Source organism: Zeus faber, assembly GCF_960531495.2.
Source record: "Zeus faber genome assembly, chromosome: 14".
Classification (NCBI taxonomy): Eukaryota; Metazoa; Chordata; class Actinopteri; order Zeiformes; family Zeidae; genus Zeus; species Zeus faber.
Genome location: NC_137200.1, coordinates 29,129,308 through 29,145,913, shown reverse-complemented (window position 1 = coordinate 29,145,913; position 16,606 = coordinate 29,129,308). Strand labels below are relative to the sequence as shown.

The window sequence follows — 16,606 nt, the reverse complement described above, 5'->3', positions numbered from 1 at the left end:
GGAGATAGGGATGCACTGATCCGCTTTTCGGTATCGGGGCTGATATTGTCCAAAAACGACTGGATTGGTTATCAGAAATCATATACTGTATGTTGTAATCCGATATCATCGTGTGATGAATATCCCTCTGAGACGCTACAGTGAAATACGTTATATACCGAAATAAAAGGAAGCAGCATAATTATTGTACAATAATAATATAATAATAATAATAATAATAATAAATAAAGCTGCATGCAGCAATACACAGGGTCCATTTCAGTCTTGTTAGTAATGTATTACATTTTGCAGATTTTCCGTAATCCGGTCTCAAACTATACAAATTCTGCTTGATTCTGACCCAAATTTGTCGAATTGTCCACCATAATAGTTGTCTTTATCCTGAGTAGTGTGACATAATCGGTATATATAGTATATATAGTGTATATATACTATATACACTATATATATTCTATACTTTATATACTACATACACTATGTCCACTATATACACTATATGTACTATATACACTATATACACTATTTATAATATATACACAATATATACTATATACACTATATATACTATATATTCTATATACACTATGAACATTATATATACCAGCCACGCCGCCTTACCATGAAATAACACAGGTCCTCGCTTATCAATTCGCTTAATGACCTGGTTCTCGGAACGGAACTCGGTCGTTTGTGTAGTATAAGTGTAGTTATACGACAATGTTTATACATGATAAAAAGTAAACTTGTCTTGCTGCATTGAAGTACATCCAGAGTTTCTGCGACAGAAGAGGTTGTGTGTCATATACGTAAATTATTAAGTATTTACGCTGATTTACGATAAAAGGGGAATTTACATATTTCTTTTGTGAAGTTGAGTTCAGTTGTTTTTTTTTGATTACATTTTCACTAGTTTGCATTTCCATGAAATTTGAAAAACATTGTGGTATTTCTGTGGGTAATTTCCATTGGATTATTTTCTGTTCCTCTTTACATTAATCCGGCAAAGTAATGTGGACCACAGATTTAAAATATCAATTGAACAGATCTACTGACATCTACCGTGTAAGAAGCTATAGAAATATAAATGTAAATCGATAGTTTGGTAACGTATAAACACGACAAAGTGACTGAGTCCAGGGCGCACGCTGGACACGGTCCAACTGGACATTGTCAATCAGAATCTTTACATTTATACTAAATACTATGATGATGTCATAAAACGTCTTACTGCAAATCTCATCTCCTTCATTTTAGAACGACCACCTGAATATTTTGAATCAAATTTGTTCAGTTTTTCACTAATATCTGTTCCGTATGTGGATCGATTTGGATGTGATTTAGCCACAAGATCCTTGTTACTTAGCTGTTTAAACGACACCTCAACTGTGTTTCTAGCTTTCACCACGGTTTGTGTTCCAGAGAGTTTTAGCCGGGTCGAACATATTTTGGCGTCAGACATACTGGCTCGTCGGTCTTAAAATCGCTAAAAATTTGTTTATTTTTTTTCTAATATCTGCTCCGTATGTGGATCAATTTGGATGAAACCTCAACCACGAGGTCTTTGTGACAGCGTGGTTCAAACGGGCCATAACTGTGTTCATGTGTTATGTTGTAGTTGGTTTTCCAGATCGTTTTAGGCTTCAAAATTACAAGATAATCCCCTATAATAATAATAATAATAATAATAATAATAATAATAGTCCCCTTTGCCTCTGCCATGAATTGTTGAACAGAATTATTTACCTTTATTTTTACATGCATCAACCTGATGTCAATGTTACTACTAAGTGATCATGTTTATATCCCTTTCCAGATCAGCACATCCCGTTTTTGTGACTGAAACCCTCCCCTAATAAAGTTCCTAAATTGCAATCCATAAGATCGTCTGTCTCCCCGAATTCCATTCAACCTGCAACGTTTTTTCCCCCCAACAGAAGGTCACTTCCTTTTCTGCAAAGTATGTATTTTTCTAATCGATTGAATTGTTGTTGTTTTTTTTGTTCACTTTGAGATGGTAGGGATATTTTTTGCCGGAAATGGCGGACCCCGCCACCAACAATGGAAACGGCATATACTGTAGAGGAGCATATGCATAATGCAAATACAGCCGAACATCGAATGGCTATTTCTTGAATTAAAAAATGGACAAATAAATATGGGATAAATATTAAATATAGTATTTTTAAACAAAACAATCTTGGATAGATTACCACATAATAAATAAATACAGGCGCAGCCCCGCCACCAGTGTAGTCTTTCCTCTTTGAAAATCAGCAGTGCCACTGCAGAGACGCAGCCCCGGGTTCCCACCAATGCTGTATTGGGTTTCGTTCCTGCAGTTCTGACTAAATGAGCAGTGATCAATTATTCACAGAGCCTGTGAAGGGCAGACGACTGGCCCTGAGACCCTTCGCTGCTGACCGAAACTCTGCCACAGTCGCAGATGGGCTGATACGCGCCACGCGTCAAGGTAAGCCGAGAACCTTTATTTCCTTTAAAAATAACTTTGTTCATGAATTAGGGATCCTGGGTGTCGGCGTCTACACGGGTAGAGTAGAGATTAACATCGAACATACAAGCTATTAATTAGTCTTACAGGCAAAGGTTGCAAATAGTTGGGTATAGGAATGTACATTTCTAAGAGAACCAACACTTTACTAAGCACTGTGTGCAACCCTTGTGCAGGAGTTTCTCTTCTTGGATTTGACATATAGTGACATCGGACAATAAAAACACGTAAGAACTCTAATTCATTGCAACAAAACAAGTCCATTCTAGTGTAATGGAACTTGTATGCCTCTATTATTATCTCTGGACGTTATCGACATGGCCATATTACCCAGCAGAATTCCTGCGCATCGTGACTGATGGAGTTGTCATTCTTTCATCCAGGTTATTTGGACCGCAGACAATATGACAGTGTTATTTTGTTGCAACATATAGACAAATTCAACATTAGACAGAGTGGTTTCGGTGCATGTACATAATTGTAGGAGAGGTTTCCGGAAAACCAGGTTAATGATTGAGCAGTTAATAGACCGAGACATAAGTCTTCATCAGCAAGACACGCGGTGTTACATCCTAAAAGTGCATTTCCTAACAACTATGTTTTGGCCTTTCTTCATCACAGAGCTCCCCTTTCTGTCCAACACAGATGGATAGATAGACAGACCATTAAGACAGTCAGTAACACAGATGGATGGATAGATAGGTTGATCAAAAGAGAGACATACAAAAAGGCAATGGGGCTAATGGAGACAACACTAATAGGACAGAGGGTTTTGCCTTCAGGGGGCAGAGTTGACCACAAGGGAACATGAGACGACCCCCAGGAGCCAGAAACAGCCACCGTGGACGATGGGCTTAAGCCGAGACCCCAACACCACAGCCAGCCTTGGACCTGTAGCCTTGGCAGCCGGCCTGCATCCCAACACATCCATCTCGGCCCCGCACCCACTGCCGTCACACTGTAGCATTGACGAATCCTACAAGTACGTCTTCCTCCCAGTTTGCTACTCCCTCACCTTCCTCTTCAGCCTGACGCTCAACTCGGTGGTGCTGCTGCGCTCCTGCAGGCACCACGGCAGCTGCCGTCGCCGCGGCAACAATGGCGGCGGACGGCGCTGGAACACGTCCCTGATATACATGGTGAACCTGGCCACCACGGACCTGATGTACGGCCTTTCCCTGCCCTTCTTGGTGGCCAGCTATGTCTTGCGGGACCGCTGGGTGTTTGGGGACTTCATGTGCCGCCTGGTTCGATTCCTCTTCTATTTCAACCTCTACTGCTCGATTTTCTTCCTCACTTGCATTTCTGTGCACAGGTGAGATTTTTTTGTGGAAAGACTACAGTTCAGATAAAGGCTAGGGAAAAATATATCGCAAGAACTGACATAAAACTGGAATTGTCAGGATCCTGCCTTGCTCTATCTGTCTCACTCTGGCTCCCTCTGTTTCTGGTTTCATATCCCTGCCACTGCACAAATGTCCCCAGTCAGCAATCTCACCACCTAGCTTCACCCTCCTTGTCACTCAAATTGGATTAAACCTGGTCCCCATTCACTCTGTCGCGGTCAGATCATTGTGTGTGCCTGTTCCTGGGCCCTGATTCCCTGTCTGTCCCCGGACCCTGATCCTTTGCCTATCCAACATTAAACCTTGCACCTACTCCTAAAACCGCGTTGTGTCCTGCATTTGGGTTCACCAGACCGTATCCATAACACAACGATCTGACTACGACAGAGTGAATGGAGACAGGTTTAATACAATTGGAGTGACGAGGAGGGTGAAGACAGGTGGTGAGATTGCTGACTGGGGACAGGTGTGCAGTGGCAGGGATGTGACACCAGAGACAGACAGATGGAGCTAGAGAGGGAGAGAGGGTGACAGAAAGAAACAGATAGAGCAAGGCAGGATCCTGACATGAATTAAAGAGCTGAAATGTAATAGGTAATCACGGCAACATTGCTCCCGTTTCTAACCGTAGTAACCTATGCTATACTATTTTGTAAGAAACATCTTCGATTGGATGCGAATCTGTTCATCATTTTAACACTTCCTCATCCTTGATTAACCATCAACAGGTACCTGGGGATTTGCCATCCCATGAGAACCATCACCCTGGAGAGCAAGAGGGCCGTGAAGTGGACCTGCACTCTGGTATGGCTGGTGGTCTTCATTCTCACATGCCCCATCTTCCGCTTTGCTCAGACTGGCTATGTTGTGCGGGGGGCACGGGTAGGAGGGGAGGTTTGGGGCACTGGAGAGGCCGGAGCTGGGAGAGGAGAAGGAAATGGGACTGGATCTCAGGAGGGGCGGACTATTGGGGATGGCGGGGCCGGTCCAGAGGGGTACGTCAACTGTTGGGACGATGCCATCGATCAGGAGTTTGCAGACTACGTTCCGTACGGCATGGTCCTTCACCTGTTGGGCTTCTTTGTGCCCTTTGTCATCATCGCCTGGTGCTACTCCCAGGTGGTCCGGACAATTTTTCAGACCTTACGCTCCCCACCCAGCTCCATGGTGGGAGGCGAGGACGGTCCGACGGGGGATGGAGCGACAGAAGGCTCCCGGGAGAGGACATCGGTGTCCATCTCCGGCTCCCAGCACTCCCACTACATCCACCGCCGCCGGAAATCCATCAAGACCATCCTCACCATTACGCTGCTGTTTGCGCTCTGCTTCCTGCCTTTCCACGTGACCCGAACGCTCTTCCTTCTCATGCGGAGGGGGCAGGTGGGCAGCTGCTATGCCATGAAGACTGTCTCCATCTGCTACAAGGTCACTCGGCCTCTGGCCTCCTGCAATGCCTGGCTCAACGCACTGCTCTACTTCCTCACAGGAGACAAGGGGGCCCCCTGCTGCTGGGGGGCCAAGCCTGCAGTCAGGCGCGACCACCGCAGTGGCTCACTCTGGTGGCCGCTGAAGATCTTGAAGAAGGAGGGGGCTGGAGAGGATGAGCCAGAGGTGGTGGAGAGGCAAGAGAAGCGCAGAGAAGCGCGAGTGGAGAATGAATCAAAGTCTTCCAGGGTTATCTTCTAGGAAGTTCATGTTAATACACTGAAATTATTAATTGATGCATTATTGAATTGCTATGTTTTGCAGGGGTTGTACTGTCAGACAGAAGAAAGTCGTTGGAGATAGCCTTGAGGTCCTTGGCTTGAATCCCTGACAGGGTGTGAAAGTAAGGTTGAAGAGAATAATATATTTCCAATTGCTCCTTTAAATAGAGCTGCAAGGTATCCAATACTGGAATAAGTGTGTAGTCGTATCCCAGTTGCTCCACAGTCTAAATTTCCAAAAAGTGAAAAGTACATTTCTGTTGAGATTAACATAGTGAAACTGAAGAATTCAAAGTGCATCCTTTGTAAGGATTACATTTCATTCGTATCAATTTATGGAAACTGATTTAGTAAGATGCATTGTTGTGTTTTGAATGTTTTTTTCTTTTTTAAAGTCCACATTCACACTCACTTCTCATCTAAGGTGATACCTACCCAATACCTGTCTATTGGATCTGTGCCCCTGGCCCTTGTTCATGGTTTACATGTGTTGTACTAGTGTTTATTAAAGGCCAACGGCTCTGAAATGATTAGCCAAGTTAATAATACATCTGTTCATCTGAAGGAAACACATCCGCTCGCTTGTTCACGAAAAGACATTAAGTCCACGCAGAGTCAAGTGCATTCTCGTCCACACACTTGTCCAAATCTTAAATGCCCTGAGAAGTCCACCTTAATTGACTTGATCCTGACTAATGTTCCTCATAAATTATCACCTGTTGGTGTTTTTTGCAATGACCTAAGTAGCCATTGTGTTGTGGCTGCTATCAGGAACACTCCCAAGGTCCCTAACTTAAAACCATCCATCATTTTTAAGAGGAATCTTAAACATTTTAATGAACATGATTTGTTTCATTTTAATTGGAGTACAATAGAGCTGATCCCTGATGTGGAGACAGCCCGGACATTCTTTAATAAAGGTTTTGCATGAATCATAAAAACACATGCCCCATTCAGGAGATACAGAGTAAAGGGACGTGATAACCCCTGGTTTTCCCCTGAACGAGCAGATACTATTCATGAGTGTAACTTGGCTTGTGCAAAGGCAAGGACAACCAACAGGTTCTACCACTGATTGGCTCGCTTTATAAGAAACTAAGTAACAAATGCTCCTCTTTCAAGCCAAATCTCAATATTATTTGTCTGTCACCACTGAAAAGCTAAATGATCCTAGGAGATTTTGGAAAACCATAAAATCCCTTTCTGTGGGCAAAAGCCCACAAGCTTTGTTATGAAGGATTCTGTTGCTGTTCAAGAATTTTATATCTTCTGACTCTGTTTGATTCTGCTTGTTCTGCGTCTGTGAAACCCTGTACTGACGTCCAAGTGTACACCGATCAGCCACAACATTTAAACCACCACTAATAACACTAATATTGTGTAGCTCTCCTCGTGTCCCCCAAAACAGCTGTGAGGTGGAGGCATGGACTCCACCAGACTCTGAAGGTGTTCTGTGGTATCTGGCACCAAGACGTTAGCAGCAGATCCTTTAAGTCCTGGAGGTTGGAGGTGCGGCCCCCATGGATCAGGCTTGTTGTTTCAGCACATCCCATAGATGCTCCATCGGACCCTAACCCCACCCATCCACATGATGGAGAAGAAAAGGTGATTCATCAGACCTCTACCTTCTTCCATTGCTCCATGGTCCAGTTGTCACACTCACGTGTCCATTGTAGGTGCTTTCAGGGGTGGACAGGGGTCAGCATGCACACTGTGAGCGCTCCCATACGCAGCAAGCTGCCATGCACTGTGTGTTCTACACCTTTCTATCATAGCAACATTCACTTTTTCACCACTTTGTGCTACAGTCGTTCTTCTGTGGGATCGAACCAGACGAAGAGACTTCACCCCCCACACGCATCAATGAGCCTTGGGCTCCATGACCCTGTCACCGGTTCAGCGGTCGTCCTTCCTTGGACACTTTTGGTAGTAACCACTGCATATCAGGAACAGCCACAAGACCTGTGCTTGTGGAGATGCTCTGACCCAGTCGTCCAGCATCACAATGTGCTCCTTGTCAAAGTGGCTCAGATCCTGACCACGCCCATTTTTCCTGCTTCCAACAGATGAACTTCAACAACTGACTGTTCACCTGCTGCCTCATATATCCCAGCCCTTGACAGGTGACACTGGAACCAGATGATCAATGTTATTCACTTTACCCGTCGCTGGTTTAATGTTGTGGCTGATCGGTGTATAATGCTCAGTCTTTCACTTTCCTACCTTTCTCTGTGCAGGAAGTTCACAAAGCCCTATAAACTTTGGAGCCTCTTGCATGTCCTTTAAACCTTACTCTGGAAAATAAGATTATTCCCAGTATATGTACATCTGCTTTTGTTCTCCCTTTATTAAATTAGGGTGACCCAGTTATTTTAAATAACTACAGGACAATATCTACCAGTAATTCATCAGTTCTGGCTAAAATTCTTGAAGCTCTTGTAAGTGATCAACCAAGTAGGTGTTTATAAACCAATACCATTTTATCAATGTATCAATCAAGCTTTAAAAAAAAAAAAACCATCACAGCAGCACTGAAGGTGGTAAATGACATTTCTGTTGCACTTGACAAGAAGAAACATTGTGCTTGACTCTTTATTAATCTGTCCAAAGCTTTCGACCCAGTTGAACATGATGTTTTAATGTAGACTTCTTAACTCAGGAAGCAGTTGCTTGGTTCTCAAACTACGTAAGTGAAAGGCATCAGTGCATTAGATAAGTGCATGTATGGTCTTTGTTCTGATATTGTATCTGTTTAAAGGAGTGTACCTCGGGGCTCTGTATTAGGTCCACTTTTAGTCACTAATCTGGGTAAAAATGTGTCAGATGATAATTTTCATTTTCATGCTGATAACACTGTGATATACTGCTGTGCGTCAACTCTTATACGGGCCACTGAATACTTGCAAAATGCTTTTACTGTTGTCCAAAATATCTTATGCTGCTGAAACTCATTGTTAATGCAGATAAGACCAAACTTCTGTTGTTTACCAAATCTAGGAATAGGCCACAAAGTATCCCTTCGCCCTTGAGAGAAGTGAAATAGAGGTTGTTAACTCTTATAAATACCTTGAATTTTAAATGATGACTCCCTTACTTTTAAGCCACATGTACAGTACCTGGCGAAAAAACCTGAGGCTATGACTCAGTTTTTATTTTCGAAATAAGTTATGTTTTTCTTTTAATGTAAAAAAGCGAACTTGTTGCCGTCTCTTTTTTTATTATCTGTGCTGGACGATGGCGATCTTTTATATATGCATACCTGTGCTCAGTGTCTTCATGTGGTTGACACAGCTTACCATGCTTCCTTGAGGTTCATTACCTTAGTTGTATTCTCGGGTAGGATGGCCTTCTCTGGCCTCCCGTAGACGCTGTCATTGGTACACCTATATTCACTATTCACAAAAAGTTAGGGATATTTGGCTTTCGGGTGACATTAAGGGAAAATGTAAAAAGTTCACGCTACAGTGATATTATATCATGAAAGTAGGGCATTTAAGTAGAAGCATGCAATGGTGATTACCTCATCTCAAACAATTTATTGAAACAAAAGCCAACAACAGTGGTGAGTACACCACAACAACAAATGTCAATGTGTCAATAACTTGTCATGTGCCCTTGAGCATCAATTACAGCTTGACAACCATGTCTCATGCTGTTCACAAGTCCATCTATTGTCTGCTGAGGCCTGGCCCCCACTCTTCTTGAAGGGGGCCCTCAGGTCATTGAGGTTCTGGGGTACAGAGTGAGGAGCCTCTACACAGCGACTCAGCTGATCCCATAGGTTTTCTATGTGATTCAGGTCTGGAGAAAGTGCAGGCCACTCCATTTGAGGTGCCCCAGTCTCCAGCAGCCGTTCCCTAATGATGCCACCTCCATGAGCTGGAGCGTTGTCATCCATGAAGATGAAATGAGGCCTGTGTTGTTCATGCAGGGGCACAATGACTGGATGAATGATGTCATTCAGGTAGTATGGGCTTGTCACTGTACCATTCACAAAGTGTAGGGCAGTTCTGTATTGACCAGACACACCTGCCCACACTGTAACACCACCACCACCAAAGGCTCGTCTGTGACAACAGTGGCTGATGCGTAGCGCTCTCCTTGACGTCTCCATCATTTCTGCTCAACGTGAATCGACTTTCATCAGAGAACAGCACTGAGGCCCCTGGTCCCTCGTCCAGCGTCAATGCTCCCTGGCCCCTGCAAGACCATTATGCCTGTGCCTGGTGGTGTTGTCAGGTGCCCTTGCAGGTGGTCGAGCACGCAGACCAAACTGATGTAAACAGTTTTGAATGTTCTGACGTGACACTTGGTGCCTCTCACCTCCCTTAAATGTGCCTGGAGTTGAGTGGCATCATCATGCGGTTGCGCAAGGCACTGTTCACAATGAAGCGCTCATCAGTGTGGGATGTGGCCAAAGGACGTCCACTTCTATGTCTTTCTGTGACTCTTTCAGTCTCTGTATCTCTGTTGCAAGCTGCTGATGACGCTCTGTGACACTCTAAGCTCAGTGGCCACTTCCCTCTGACAACATCCTGTTTGAAGCCTCGCCAGGCGAGGTGCTGTTGATCAGTTGTTAGGTGTCGTCTTGGTCTCATGATGTCAACATGTGAACAGCATGATGAAGAGGACTGTTAAAATACCAATTCTAATTGAACCAGGACATTTATTGGTCCATTCATGGATCAAACACCTCAGGACTTCTTTATGCTTTCTGTCCCAAATGCCCGTACAGAAATTGGAAAAAGGGCTTTTGTGTTTTCTGCACCCCCGGCATGGAATACGTTGCAGAGTGACTTAAACTCAATGCATTAAACTTGTTAAATGCTTTTAAATCCACAATGAAACAATTAGAGGTCTTAAGTGGGCCTATTGTGCTCCTTTTCTCCAAGTTAATATATGGTCTCTGAGTTCCCCAAAACATGTTTTTTGCTGAAAATACCGCTCTGATTATGCATTCAAGCCACTCTAGTGTCCAATCCACCCTGTCTGAAAACGGGCTCTTTCAGTGGGAGGAGCCTCCCTCCAGAGGACCCTAGTTATGAGTTTGTGTTTGAGCACAAGTTGCAGTTTCTGTCAGCCAATGGCGTTTGAGCATGGCTTCGGGGTTCCGTTGTATTTACTCCGTAACTTTCACTCATTTAATCTCATCGGTCCACCAAAATCTGTATAAGTACAAATTTTGGGCGAGAAATTAACAATCCAGTTTTTGAATTTTCACTCATATTAGATCTGCAAGGCCAAATTGAAGTTGTTCTGAATTTCCCCGCGGTGTCCGGAACAGCGCAGAGCTTGGAGAACCGCGGGATACGGCAGGGCTTGGGCCTCTTATTGTTTCATTTAATTTCGGAAATGTCGGAAAATAAAATTGAATAAATCTATTAAATACAGCTCAGGTTTTGTTTGGAGCGCATCTCATGCCGCAGTCTACAGTCCTACCCAGGACACACAGACAGAAAGAAACACACAGCAAATACTTACATTTCCCTCGTCTGCAGTTTTGTCACGGACAGCTGATATCAATTCCTCTTTCTTTTAAAAGATTTGTGCTGGTCTCTGCAGCCAACAGAGCACTTCCCCTGCTCAGCTCTTAGCTTTAATGCTAGCGGGCCCAGTGGTGCTCCAGGTGTGGGTGGAATAACTAAGATGGTCACGGTTAAATTAGAATGACTCCCTCTGTGATATGGGAGGGCACGTTTTTTGACATATTCTCTAAAACAGACAGCTCACAAAACATTCACTGAGTTGTCTTATTTCACCCGAAGACCCGAATGTACGTGCACAAGCACTGAAACTGAGTTTTTCATAATAGGCCCCCTTTTAGATGTCAAAAGCTGTTAATTTACCTGGTTGTGAAACTGACCCCTCGATATTTCTCTTTTGAAATGTGAGTTCCCAATGCTTGTTTTTCAGGGGGGTTTTTTTATTATTATTTTGTCTCCTTCTGTGTTTTCTGTCTGTAACTATGTGTTTTTATTTATGCTGCTGCCTGTATTGGCCAGGTATCCCCTGATAAGGACATTGTCAATGGGACTGTCCTGGTTAAATAAAGGTAAAATAAAAATAAAAATTCTCTCTACATCTCTCATCACATAGACGTCATTACTATGTGAGGCGTTATTGCTCAAACTTAATATCGAGAATCTTCATCAGAAAGACATGTACGTGTACCCAGTTGTGGTAATTAAACATTGTTTTATGTAAAACTTAACCACATAACTATACGTATTGATATAAAACCAGCCCATTCTGTATATGACTTTAATTATTAATGGGCCGGGATGACCAATAGGTCGGGAAGCAGTGTTGTTAACCTTTACAGAGATCACAGGTTAGGTTGAGAAACTCATCACTTTTTGACTACAAAGCTAGTCAGCAACATTTTAGAAGTTCCTTCAAACTGACTAAAGCAGGGGTCTCAAACTCACGGCCCGCGGGATGATATTTTGTGGCCCCCTACTTGACATCAAAGTTTAGTGTTGGTGTGGCCCGCACGTTTTTCTCACGCGCACCTTTTTGCCGAGTCGTTGCCCTGGGTGTTTTATATATTTTTCATATCACTTATGGGCTACCATAGCTCAGGCTCGTGACAGCTTCCGGTGGCGTTTGTTGACAAGTTTGCCAACGCGTTGGTCACTTGGTTGAAAGGTGATTCGGGAGTGACACTAAGTGGAAGGAAAACATATCCTGTCGCCCAGTGCAAGGTACAGAGGACTTAGGGAGTGGGCAGACTCAACAAGAGTAATCAGTGACCTAATAAAGACAGCAGAGTGCTGCAATAGGAAAGGGAAAAGAAGTTGTACTTTTTTTTGGAATACTTGAAACCCTTTCGTTGTGGAATACTTGATGCGGCCCAGCCTCACCCAGTCTCTACCTCCAGCGGCCCCCAGGTAAGTTGAGTTTGAGACCCCTGGACTCAAGGGTGTAGTGTATGACAAACGACCCAACGGCACAGGGCAGATTGGACCTGAGGAAAATAAAACGCACGAGCTGTGAAAATGGCAGTTACTAACATCGTTGTCGTCGGTTCATCACATGTCCAATAGATGGGACCGCTAGGTTGTAATATTACAATGCCATAACACTGTATTGCAATAGAGTTATATTCTGGCATTGCTCCCTGTATCGTGATGAATGTCATGCTTCTAGATTATTTCTAACTGACAGCACAGGAGCATTATGAACGGATATTGTGAAAATGTGAGGAGATGATGCGGAGTGAACTTTTTTTGTCCTTGGAGAGGGCGATCTTTCTGAGAAACCTGAGGATAGGAGCACAGAAGATACCGGGGCGCTTCCTAATCCCAATGAAGGATCAAGTAACACACCTTTTCAGCGCTCACCTGCGAGAGGAAGGGTGGGAAGGGCAAGATGATTTTGCAGACACCAATGATGAAAAGCATGGGAATGGCTTGGGTCATCATGAATTCAAGGACTTTCAAGTACTTTTTTAATCACTATTTTTTTCAAAGGACTTCTCGCCAAACAAATATACAGTTTCAATGCGGTCTTTATCAATTAAAATACAATCTTGATCTTGTTGTCTATTATTTATATTAGTATATCTGTATATCTATTATTAATCTCATTGTCATCTACTATAAGTGTATATTTTTAACCATGCTGGATAAAATTGACATTCTGGATAATGTTTGTATTACATTACCATTTCAATAATAAATAAATAAATAATTCAAGGACTTTTCAAGCACTTCAGCACAAAAGGGGATATTTTCAAGGTATTCCAGCACAGAAATTTATGAAGACTTTAAAATTCAAGCACTTCAAGGACCTGGTAAAGAACTCTTTTGAGGTCTAACAAAATCAACTTGTCCAGAATTCAGTAGTATATCTAAAAAATATCAAAATAAAAATATGTACAATATACATTGTATTGTTTTGTTTGTTTTATTAGAAACCTAACCAAAAGCATGATACACAAGTGTAATTTGAAAATGTCACAATCTCGTAGCAGAAACGCAGGAAGAAGCCATTCCGAACAATCCCACAGAAGGGCTCACTCGGTCGATTATTTGCAATTAACGTTTAGTTATTTCAACAGTGCGTGGTGGAACAGGCTTGGATTTCCCAATTCACATAAATAAACCCCAAAAATTCCTCCGCGTCCAACGGCCAGATCACTTGGCAGCGGCGTTGCCGTGCGATGGCTGCTGCTGCTGGGGCTGCTGCTGCTCGGCCAGCGCCTGGTGCAGCCGCGTGCGCTTCCGGGAGTAGTGCTGCCAGTGGAGGAGCTGCTGCTCGTCGATGAACTTGGCGCACTGGGCGTTCACCAGCTCCTTCCGGAAGTGCTCGTACTGCAGCAGCTCCAGCATGTGCAGGCAGTGAGGATACCTGCGTACCGGAACAAGGTAAAGACTAGGAATTCTGAGGAACTCCCAACGAGGGTTAAATAAAACTTAAATAAACATAAAACTTTTTTTTTTTTGAAACGTATGCCTCCAGTCGTAAAAATTTATTTAATCTCATCTAATCTAGAAGGATGATTTTCCATTTATTTCCCAGCGTTCATTAAAGATTACAGCTGGACAGGCTTTAGCTCGTCTTTTATTATCACACACACACCACAACACATGCATTACGTGCAGCTACGGCCGACACACACATGCAGATGGAGGTTAATGTGTGTGTAGCGTGGTTGATGTCTTTTCGACATTTTTCCCCATCGAAGCTTGACCTTCATCCAGGGGGCGGGGCCAGGACGGTGGGCAGCTGACAATACAGCGCCAAGGGACCAACTTCAAGTTCAAGTTCAAGTTCAAGAGATTATTTGTCACATACATACGGTCATACATATATGCAGTGAAATGTCATGACACCCGGTGATTACGCACAATAAGCTCTATAAGCTCTAAAAATACTAAAAAATAGCAAAATGTGCGTAATCAACACAAGGTGCTCGTGCAGGCAGCCGCAAGGGGAGGCAACGTCCATCACTGGTCAGACCGTGTTTCTTGTGCCTATGTTTAGTGGGGGTTCTTATGTTATATGGAGGATATATATACACTATATATATATGTGTGTGTACCTTACATACAGTATGTGTGTATATATATATATATATATATATATATATATATATATATATATTTTTTTTTTTTTTTATTTTTTTTTATTTATTTATTTATTAAAAAAATAAATTCTTCTTTTTTTTCCTTAAACTAAATAAAATCTTAATCTCATTGTCTTTCATTTATATTAGTATATACAGTGGAAACCTCTTATAGTGATCAAATTTGGTCACTTTAAGTGGATGATTATTATAACCAATTTTCTTTTCTTTATTTTTCATGCAGGTTACCATCTAACGGTATGAATGGCTCTGCGGAGCCTGATTATGGGTACGTCTCATGAATCAGTGTCGATTTACAGCACTTGTACATTTGACGTACAGTAGAACAGCGCGGCCTTACTTGAGGAACTTAGCGTAGTCGGGCTCCTTCCAGTACAGCAGGTACTTCAGGTAGTTGACGAAGGGCTTCTCCCTCAGGTATCCCCTCTGCGCCAGAACTAAGGTCACATGGGATCAGACGTCAATTCTACTTTATTCGGCGTAACAGTGAAAAATTCACACCACTTTTCCCCATCAGCAAGAAAATAGATAAAAGAAAATATGTTACATCGACGTGTCTGATGAGTCAGTTGAGATTTTAGCTTTTTATCTCTGTGCTTTTCTGTGTCGTGGCAAACAAAACAAAAACAAATGGCTTTGAGACTTTCCCTCACTTACAATTCAGATAATTGGGATTTGCCAAGCACTGGACAAACTCCAACTCTGACTGGAACCGGTTCCTGGCTTGTTCCTCTGTTGGGAAATTGACAATCATCAAAACTAAAGTTGAACAGCAAATTAGATGGACAGACAGACAGACAGACAGACAGACAGACAGACAGATAGATAGATAGATAGATAGATAGATAGATAGATAGATAGATAGATAGATAGATAGATAGACAGACAGACAGACAGACAGACAGAGCGGTGTTAAACCAGTACACATGAAAACAATAGGTGAGAGTAATAATAACGACAATAAAAAATGGCCAAAAACGTAATCAAGGTGAAATTCTCTAAAAACGTCGCATCAACGTTGATAAACATGTGGAGATGACCTCAAGTCATCACGTGGGAGCTGCTTTGGAAACGAATTCTGAAATTGAAGAAGGAAAAAAAAGACTTTCAATGAACTATACAACATGAGCGAAGAACGATTAAACGAACCTGTCTCCATGACACCTGCCACCAAACGAACCGCTTCCAAAACTAAATCGCGATACGACACCGGCTCCAACCGTGTTCACGTCTTTGTCGCAATAAGATCGTCAACAACGCCGACCGCGGGCGGCCATGTTTGCCGTATTCGGCTGGTGTTCGTGTCGCCCGTGTATTCACGGCAGTTTCACGACACTTACTCCCTGACGGCGACCGACGTATGAGCGCAGGAGCGCGCTCGTGCACAACCAGAAAGAGCAAAGAATTCATCAAAAAAAACGAATAAAACCAGCGAATAAAACCGTTCGTCAGGCAGCGTCTGAGGAAATATGTTATTGTTACAACTTTTATTATTATTGTTGTTTTTTTTTTGTTTTTTTTTTTTTTTCACAATATATGAAAAACCGTAAAAATAAAATATTCTATATCAATAAATACAACAAATCTATTGTATATATTGTTTTTCTATATGATGATGATGCTTCTGTCATTCATGCTTCAAATAGTATTATTATTATTATTATTATTATGGGGGATTCGAGCCCGCGGCGCCGGAAGCCCGTCGCTTCTGTACAATTCCCTTTCCGGTTGTTGCTCAGACTCGTTAGTTCCGTGAGATGATTAACGAGAGCGACACCAGATTTGGCGCAGGCGCAGGTTTTCTCTTGCAGGTGGCTGACAAACACAAAGCCAGCTCCGCCTCACTGGGTTATCTGCCATTTCAATACAATTTGAAAACTTTTTTGTTTGTTTGGCTAAGGCTTTGCTGGCTTTCCATCAAGTGACACCAAACCTGGCACAGGACATAAAGAAA

General features: G+C 42.7%; 2 protein-coding genes across 2 annotated transcripts; one reads left to right on the top strand and one right to left on the bottom strand.

Annotated features, from left to right (window-relative positions):
* Positions 1-3,357: 3,357 nt before the first annotated feature.
* Positions 3,358-5,541, top strand: LOC307240026 (P2Y purinoceptor 6-like; the record flags this gene model as incomplete). The annotated part of the gene is made up of 2 exons (XM_080013601.1): positions 3,358-3,824; positions 4,584-5,541. 2 exons carry the CDS (start codon positions 3,358-3,360, stop codon positions 5,539-5,541), a joined length of 1,425 nt encoding a protein of 474 aa, XP_079869727.1.
* Positions 5,542-13,059: 7,518 nt separating this feature from the next.
* Positions 13,060-15,937, bottom strand: med31 (mediator complex subunit 31). The gene is made up of 4 exons (XM_080014203.1): positions 15,802-15,937; positions 15,310-15,384; positions 14,993-15,089; positions 13,060-13,913 (listed from the first exon to the last, which is right to left on the bottom strand). Exons 1-4 carry the CDS (start codon positions 15,809-15,811, stop codon positions 13,700-13,702), a joined length of 396 nt encoding a protein of 131 aa, XP_079870329.1. The 5' UTR covers positions 15,812-15,937; the 3' UTR covers positions 13,060-13,699.
* Between the last annotated feature and the right edge of the window lie 669 nt (positions 15,938-16,606).